This window comes from Priapulus caudatus, unplaced genomic scaffold (genome assembly GCF_000485595.1).
Source record: "Priapulus caudatus unplaced genomic scaffold, Priapulus_caudatus-5.0.1 Scaffold63, whole genome shotgun sequence".
NCBI classification, from domain to species: domain Eukaryota; kingdom Metazoa; phylum Priapulida; class Priapulimorpha; order Priapulimorphida; family Priapulidae; genus Priapulus; species Priapulus caudatus.
This window is the reverse complement of record NW_014577124.1, coordinates 465,806-474,876: the sequence shown is the minus strand read 5'-3', so window position 1 is coordinate 474,876 and position 9,071 is coordinate 465,806. Positions and strand designations below refer to the sequence as shown.

Sequence of the window (9,071 nt, the reverse complement as noted above, 5' to 3'; positions counted from 1 at the left end):
AAGAAATGGGGATGGTCCCCTAGATGACGTCATTGGGATAAGTGAACACTGCGTTTTCGCTTTGTCGCCCGCTTTCCTGTCAGGCTGTAGAGTTTCGGAGCAGTCTTTATTTCCGTGGAGTTTTCTCCTTTAATTGTGTGTAATATGAGTCATGAATCCAACCAAAATGGACCTAGTCTAGAGCAACACGTAAGTAGAATGTGAAGTAATATGTAATTTCCTTAGAAAATGTCGAAATAACGTGGAAAAGATCATTAAAATGCGGCGGAATTGTTAGTCAGAATTTCACTGATTCCTCGTCTGGCTGGCTGGTGCTTGCCGCGAGGTGGCACAACGCAGTCAGACATATTCCAGTTAGAAACTTGACTTGTTGGTGCATGCGTGTGAGAGTGAAACTGAAAGCATTGCCGAATAAATTCGTTATGGGCCGTGACGTTAACTAAATCGGTATTGCCACTCCACGACAATCGCCGAGACAACGTCCGGGTGTTGGGGAGTGTGACTAGCGATGTTAAATTGACTACCGCCGTACCGGTACCGGTACGTCACGAATTTTCTATGGTAAAATTTGTCAAATTTGTGTTGCCATTTTTTTACATTAAAAGTAAGAACTAACGCAGAAACGGGACTAAACGTATCGTCTAATTAATATCAATAAAATTTCGTTCTGACTTCCAAGCTAAGAAATCTATGGATTGATATTAATTAGGTCACGTATTAGTATTACTATTACTATTAGTATTACTTACTACTAGTACTAATAATATTATGCTGTTCACAGTGTGGTGTTGTGTTGATAATGAATACTTTAGTAATCTACTGATCCAGGCACTAAATGATAATGACTGAATAATTTGTTTCAAAATCGGTGAATTTTTCTGAAGACAATTTCAAAAACATCATCCTGCTAATTAGGATGGATGTAACAATCCATAATGTGAAAACTAAGAACTTGCACTCAAAAACGCTAATGTAATTCAATAAAGTCAGTATAGGGCTCAACATAGTTGAATGAATTTTGTTCAGACTGGCTATATGCCTGGCAGCCGGCATATATCTGACGGCTGCCGCGCACGGTCTTCAATTTCCTAAATGCCCGGCAGTTTTTATTACCGTAATTTTCAGCGTTATCTCAAGTAAACAAGGGTTAGGGTTAGGAAATCAAAGACCGTGCCCTGCTGCCTGTCATATAGCCACAGTGAATTTTGTTACCTTGTATGGCCTAAAATTTACATGCTGTTATATAAGTGGTAAAATTTCCTTTTGACCTAATTCACATGTTTATTTTAGATGGTTTTCTTTTGTATAAGAAGTTGCTCATTGTGTATTAATAAAGTGCCATAATTTACTAAGCAGCATCCTTCCAATAGGCTCATTCAAAATGGTAATAGAATCTAAAATAGCTTATAGCGAGAAAGAGAGAGAGGAGAAAGAAAGATATAGTTAAATATATATATATATATATATATACAATTTTTCTGTTCTAGTTTGCTGGGCTAGACTTGCAGAATTCCTCACCACAGTTTCGTGGGGGAGGTAGACCAGGTGAAAGTAAGTTATATTTTGTAAATACTCATGTGTTCCTGTAGCATGTAGATATTTACCAATATCCAAATTGTTGCCCTGTTACGATCGTTACAAAGACAGTTGTGCGGAAAATAAAACTGACAGGGTACTATTGCATTGCAACTCATTCTATTTTAAGAGGATTACAATGCTGCTAACAATAGTGAGGCAATGTATTAACAGTTATTGATTTTTTCAAGTCTAGTGAGTTACAATAGATAGTGCCACTTCACAATGCTTAATGCATTTCAACTTGATGGTGTATTAAGTTGTTGTATTATTTCGTATGAAATTTCAACATATAATCGAGTTTCGGCAGTCAATCAATTACAGAGCGCTTTGCCGCTGACATCTGATGATTGTTTGCTTCACCGAAAAACTTTATCATGATTCCTCGGTGCCAATTATTGCTATCGTGATGCCTCTGGGTGCCTATCTAAATATTAAATAGGTTTGTGAGATCACAACATGTGCTGGTTAAAAAAAGATACCACATAAATAAATTTTGCTCGTTTCTAGGAGTGAAGTACATCCCACCACACCAGCGGCAGGGAGGAGGTGGGGGAGGCAATCAACCAGGTAGGTAGTCGGGTCCTCCACATAATTGGTGTGCAGGTCCTTTTCTGCTCAGAACTGTAGTTGATTACTGAGTTGAGGGTGTACGCATTCTGTGCAGTTGTTGTGAGCAGTCTGTCAGGTAACAGTGGTTTTTGTTAGATGGTTATAGCTGATTGCATGCATAAAAAAAATGTAAATGTGCACTGCTAGGAATGTGCGCAAATGTAACTTTAGCATTTGTAGAAACGTTGGTGTTGTGGTGACAGATTTTACTTGAAAGATAATAAGTTTCTTACTAGAATTTTTAAGCATAGTTATATGCTGTATCTGTTGCTGTATTGAAAACATGTTTCTGTGCAGCGCATAGGGTTTGTGTTTGGCTTTATCCCAATAATCGGTAGGCGATCTGCTTCAGTGCCAGGAATGGATTGCTTACAAGTTACATTCTTGATAAGACTAGTGCCAATGGAATATGATAAAATTCGCGTACATATGAAACTCCCCCGTGATCAAATCCTTTTTACTGAAAATTGTCGAAAAAACCTATGCATGAAAGTGTTGTTCATAGTGCACAGCTTTTTTTAGTATGTTTCTCTAGCCTCAACTCTTTCAGCAAACAATAAGTCAGTTGACTTTAAAGGTTACTTGTTTATTGATACATAGAGGAGAACCTAAACTTGAACTCTGGGTGCAGAAGTATTCACTTAATGGTATTCAAATCGGAATGATATATAGTAGTATATTGGAGCTAATTTTTCTGGAACATTAGGTGATCTGTCATGAGAGAAGGGGAGGAGGTAGATATACAGAGGGAGGGTGAGAAGGGAAATGTGTGAAAGAGTGAGCGAGTGAGCAAAGGGAAGAGGGAACAGAGATATATGGCGTTATATTAATATTGCTAATAACACATATAGTAACAATAAGGACAAATTTGTATACCAATTAAAAATGCTTGAATTGTGGTGCATTATAGAAATACATGTGTTTCCTGCGTGTGCCGCCCCCATGCCACAGCGGCTGGCTATCCAGTCTCAAAGTATGACTTTGTTTGAAGATTACAGGAGCTTTCCTAATCAGGGTGGTTACAACGACGGTCGCGACGGGCGAGGATATGGAGACCGTGGTGGGTACTCTGATGATCGTTGGTGTAACTACGGCAACCGTGGAGGCAATTGGTGGCCTGCTATTAGCATAGAAGACCGTAACTCTGACTTTGGTGGCAGAGACTCTAGCCCGTACAAAGCCAGCTGTGAGTCGACACAGAGACAGCATGTACACTGTAGCTCTTGTAGACTTGTGTGCTAGGGTTTTGGGGCGTACCGTGCAATCCTGAAGCCGCATCAAGTCTGTTGTAAATTTACACTCGGGGGGGGGGGATTGCGGGTGTCAGGGAAAAAAATAAAATTTATTTTTCGGGGGCTACTTTTCAAGCTCGCGTGCATGAAAATAGCACTCTAAAATTTGGTTTGCATTGAACTCTATGCAAATTTACGGGGGCTCTTTTTGGCATTTCGGGGGCTAAATCGCCCCGAGCCCCGTGTATTTTTTCCACTGGCGGGTGTAGATGCGAGATTCGCTACAGAGGCGAGTACACATATCACTATTGTATGATGTTCCAACTGAAATAATTTGATGATATGAAATGTGCAAGTGTGACACACATTTTCCTTTGAACGTTTTTGTGCAGCTGCACGTTTAATTGTCGGTTAATGACGCAAACATTTTAAGCAAACTTTTTCGCTGGCGGTCTCTGTACGCGCTTGGGCAAACATTTGACTTGCTTCAGGAATGCACGGTACCAGGTTGCCGTAGTATTAAGTTCTTACCTCATCAGTATTGTTTCACTCCTGGTTTTCTCGTCTTGAAATATCCTGTGTAGACAGAACTATATATCGGACCTTAAAAACCGCTAACGGTTTTCCTTCGTGCTCTTGTCTTTCAAACTGTAGTAGTATTTGTGTCTAACACCTCCGCTGTATTTAACCTATGCACCCCTGTTTGATGGGGACATTTTGCGAGGTTTCAGCGAGCTGAGACACACAGAGACTCCAATTCCTGTTTCGTACGTCAACACTAATTGCACCAGTTCAGCAATTTTATTGAGATTGATCAGGATATTAGTTTGTTTACTCAATTTACACAAAACTCCTTGTTAGGATTTTACCTGAGAATATTTCAATTTTGTGTGGAAATCATGATTAAATGGACTATGAATTTATTATCATTGTGATTAATGATCATCTCATCTGGATTAAATATGAATATTATCTTCCTTTTGCTGTCTATCCTGGAAAAAAACATACAGTGACAGTGTTGTCTGCTGCTCTCTAATGCTAACAACTTAACAAGTGAATATTTCGCCGTACCTACAAGCAGTGTCGTTAGTGTTGACTTGTATTCGATATGAAAGGTGATTGCGCAGTCTCTGTTCTGTATCTCTGATCGCGAGCAAGTGGTAGGAGAGTGTGATTAATATATATACATGCTACATTTTCGTGTCTCTAGCACATATTGTAAGACCTAGATAGTGATTGTGTGTTTTTCTATGATGATATGATCCATAGATTCATTTGGTGTTTAATAGCTATGTGAGCTAATTATTTGATTGATGTTTTATTGTGAATTCGAATGACGAAATGTGACATAAAATGTGTATAAATTTAGGCTGCCTGTAAGATTTTTTTGTTTGCAGTAACCTGTTCCAACCATTGAAATTCTACTAAGTGAAATTTTGTTATTTTTTGTTTAAAAATGATTCTTTAAATGGGTTTACATGTATATGACTACATTGCATGGAGCAAATGGCAAAAAAAATTAGAAGGTTAAATTATTGCAAACAAAAATTAATTTATGTGTATTATATACGTATACGTATATATTATATTATGTGTATAAGTCTGTGTAAAAAAATTTGAATTGTCAATAATAACGAATTATTGTATGTTATATAATCGTGATAGTACTAAAGAAAACGTCTCTGTCAATAGTATTACTATCTTCCATGTACCTTGTGTATATGAGTTCTCCGGCTTTGCCTATACTGTAAAAAATGGCAACAAAATTAGATGGTAGTGTTATAGTTTATAAGACCGACTGGTGAATAGTGGACCAGCAGTTATCACCAGGACTAGTAAGCTCTGGGAAAGTCATGTCAGTGCTTGCTTAACAATAGCTAGCAATGAGATTCAAGGGAGCTTGTTTCAAGTGGCCATGCCTGACCATTTTTGCTGAACGTTTGTGTTATTTTGGGCACAGTGTCCCTGACATGGGGCATGTGCTGCAGAGATTTCTCCGCATGTGTTGTGATCAATCGTGGTGGTGCAAGTACGTAGAAGTTGAATGTCGATGAATCAAACTTTAATGACTGAGTAATGGCGGAAGTGTGATGCGTGCATGCAGATTGAGCATGGAGAAAAGACAGGAACAACGTGCTAGCATTTCCCGCGTGTGTGTGGGTGTACGTGGTTTTTACAAAGGAAACATGAGCTAGTCTTAATATTAGGCTGTTGGCCCAGTATGCCCACAAAATGTGACTGGCGCTGTGTAGCAAGGAATTCCGTATTGAGAAGTACAGTGAACAAGGTTCAACGTATCGTGTATATCCACGTAGTCTATACTTGGCAATTCTTGATGCAAATTTACGATTTTCTTCATAACATCCATCAGTTAGGAATTATTGGGACCCAGTAATATCGTGGCGGTTAGTTTGTGGCACTGTACCAGGGTCTCCAACCATTCCTCATTCTGCGGAATCATTACGATTTCTAGGCTTAATTTTCGGATTCCGCAGTGGCAAGGTTATATTCCTCATTTCAGTTGCACTGTACCCAATTTGGACTGATTGTTCGCATTGTTTGCTTGGACACATTGTTTTTTTTCCAGCTGGTGCCTGAGCACTGGCCACGCGCTGGTGCAGTAGAGATGCAGCACTGCCCAATTCGTTTCCTGGAAATACACACTCATAGTGCTCTCTGCCATTACCTTAGCTTTTTACCCTCCCCCCCCACCATACTATTGTTCAGTGTTATAATGTGTTTCTATGCATTTTGTATCTGGCATGTCTACGGTAAATGGAACAGCCTAGTCAGACAGGCGCTGTCTGCAATGTGCCGCGTAATTTGTCTGCTAATCAGACAAGGGTTGTAGGGTTGATGTAGTGTCATCAGACATATGCCTCACATTGCAGGAAAATGGTTTAAATATTTCAAAATTTTCTGGGGGACTATGCCACCATACCCCCCTAGCACTAGCATGCCTATGGCACGCGGGCCTGCGCCAAGGTACATTTGGCACCCCCCACCGTCCATCAATTTCTGAATACGCCACTAGTTAATGATCACCGTGGGAACATTCCGTATTTGGAGTTCACATGCTTGGAGACCCTGCTGTACTGATATATGTGTCAGAATTCACTGGTGGTAAAAAATTGGGTATCCTTAAATAAAGTGCTACAACTGGAAAACCCCTAGATTAAATTGAATACAATTTGCTGCATGCTATTTTGAATTGAACATAGATATACATGTAATAATAATGTCCACGTGTGTAGTCAAGGAAAGTTTTATTTGTACAAAATACAGAATTGTTCAACATAAAAAAATGTGCGCCATTGTGACATTTTGAATCAGTTTTTTGGCAAACTGATTTGTGATCGAAATAATTAGATTGCTGTGTTACATTCGGTGTATATATATAATGTACCGGTGTTTGTTTTCATATTTCTGCAAGAATACCACACTTCGGATCACGGAAAATGTATTAAAATTTGAAATGAAGTTGGCATAATGTTCGTAACACATAGTGTCCACAAATGTTACGAACGTAAACACCATGCCTAATTCAGGAAACTCTGGTCATGTCAAAAATACAGTGACTTACATATGTCCACTTTGATGTCCCTGTATTGATTCATGTGTCAGTTTAGTGCACCAGCTTTAATATTATTAGTAAATCCACATTTAGTTCCTAGTCTGTAAAACGTGTCCGCTTGTTACGAACGCAAATCGCGACGTTTGAAAATGTCAATTGGACACGCAGGGCTGCCAACATTGGGTGATAGGTGAGAGTGAGATGCGAGGGAGCGAAGCGACCGAGGGGGGGGGGAGGGGGTTTCCCCCCTCCCACGGTAGGGAGCTTTTGCATTTGATAACTTCAATTTGTGCAATTTGGTGCATACTAAAGTGACTGTTTTCAGATATTGTAAGATTTTTTTTTGCTGTGCGTGAGATATTTCAGCGTTTTATTCATGAAGAGATATTCATGCGTGAGATATCTCAGCATTTTTTTGCTGTGCGTGAGATATTGTAAGATCAGCGTGAGAGCGTGAGATTTGGTCAAAATGCGTGAGTCTCACGGTCAATGCATGAGAGTTGGCAGCCCTGGACACGCATGGCTTTGTTATGTGCGTGACACGCGATGACCCGGAAGCGATCCATTGGGCACATATTTTAGTAACGTTGCAGACTGTGTGTGCGTTTACGTCACATCACCTTTGAACCATGTGCTGGCAGTATCCGCGAAAAACGAAAAATGTGCGAACGTTACCAGTCGGTAAGTGTTGCGATATATCAAGTTTTTAAGCAAAAGTATGATGGTTCTACCTCATGGGAATGTACTTATATGGAGTTTAGTTTATAATTGTTGTGTATGAACCCGTATATTATTGTGACATGCAGCGAGTGTTAGAATATTTTATGAAATTGGTGAAGATCTGTCGTACAGGTTTGTCGTCTGCTGAGACGAACAGGGTCACCGAGATATACGCACATAATTGCGAGGAAGTATTTCGTTTTCGACAATTAATTATAGAATATCATGGATTGTATGTGAATAGTACGTGGATATTTGTTAGTACGTAAGCGCAATTTTCTGTCAATATCACAAATTTAATTTATGATTACGTGCGTATCTGGAGACACCAAATTTGACAAATTTCTTAGTGTCCGTTGTTACGCACAAGTCGCATCTAATATGATTCACATATTAATACGATTCTTTCAGTGTGAATTGCCTAATAATAAATACTGAATTAACATGGGCTGTCATAGTTTTGTCGCAATATAAATATCGCAATAGAGACGCATATTGACCAAAAGCCAACATTCATAGATGTTGTTTTGTAAATTCTGGACTGAAAATGTGAATTTATGATGGCTGGTTTTATTCAGTCTGCGTGCTTTCTAACTTTCATAAATTTGATAACGTAAGTAACGGTGTCCCATATTTTTATGAAACCTGACAATTTATATGTACAAAGTAGACACATGTTTTTATGCTTAAATTGTCAGCAAAGCAATGAAGTACAAAACTGAACCAAGTTTGACATTTTGTTTACAGTAGAATGTACAGATCTAGCTACAAAATGGACACCATGTTACTTACATTATTTGCAGAATAGGGTCGACTTTGAACCTTGTTTGTGTCAGCATGCCACAACAGACTATCTTCACACTTCTATTCTGGTTTGGCCAATAGTTAGACAATACGAACTGATTGAATTTGGTTAAATTAAATGCCTATAAATTTCCAAGTTTAATGTCACATGTCCAGTACCACCAGTGAATTTATGCTCGTATACCTGTATGCATATGTGTAAATAAATGTGTAGGCAGGTTACCTGGTATCAGTATTGTGAGAGCTGTTTCAGCTGTGTTAGTGTAGTTGTTTACTGGTGTAATGTGTAAACATGTGGTCTGACATTAGGCAAACATGGCGTGTAACATGCCATCACACTGTGATGGTGCAGAAATGTAATACTGTTACACCACCACCTACTACACAGTATGTAGTACAACACAGCTACAGGTGTGTAAGACACATCTACAGGTGTGTAAGACACATCTACAGGTGTGTAAGACACTACAGCTGTGTAGACACATCTACAGCTGTGTAAGACACATCTGCTGCTGTGTAGACACATCTACAGGTGTGTAAGACACATCTACAGC

The 9,071-nt window shown here is 39.1% G+C and overlaps 1 protein-coding gene across 3 annotated transcripts in view; it reads left to right on the top strand.

The window, feature by feature from the left end:
- The first annotated feature begins 45 nt into the window (after positions 1-45).
- Positions 46-9,071, top strand: part of LOC106821194 (ATP-dependent RNA helicase DDX3X-like) — a 27,612-nt gene continuing 18,586 nt past the window's right edge. For 2 of the 3 annotated variants that reach the window (XM_014825889.1, XM_014825887.1), the window contains exons 1-4: positions 46-189; positions 1,488-1,551; positions 2,086-2,145; positions 3,179-3,247. In XM_014825889.1, coding sequence (XP_014681375.1) covers positions 145-189; positions 1,488-1,551; positions 2,086-2,145; positions 3,179-3,247 — 238 coding nt within the window. In that variant the 5' untranslated portion in view covers positions 46-144. The remainder of the gene's footprint in view (positions 190-1,487; positions 1,552-2,085; positions 2,146-3,178; positions 3,248-9,071) is intronic. The other variant, XM_014825890.1, reaches the window with a different exon arrangement.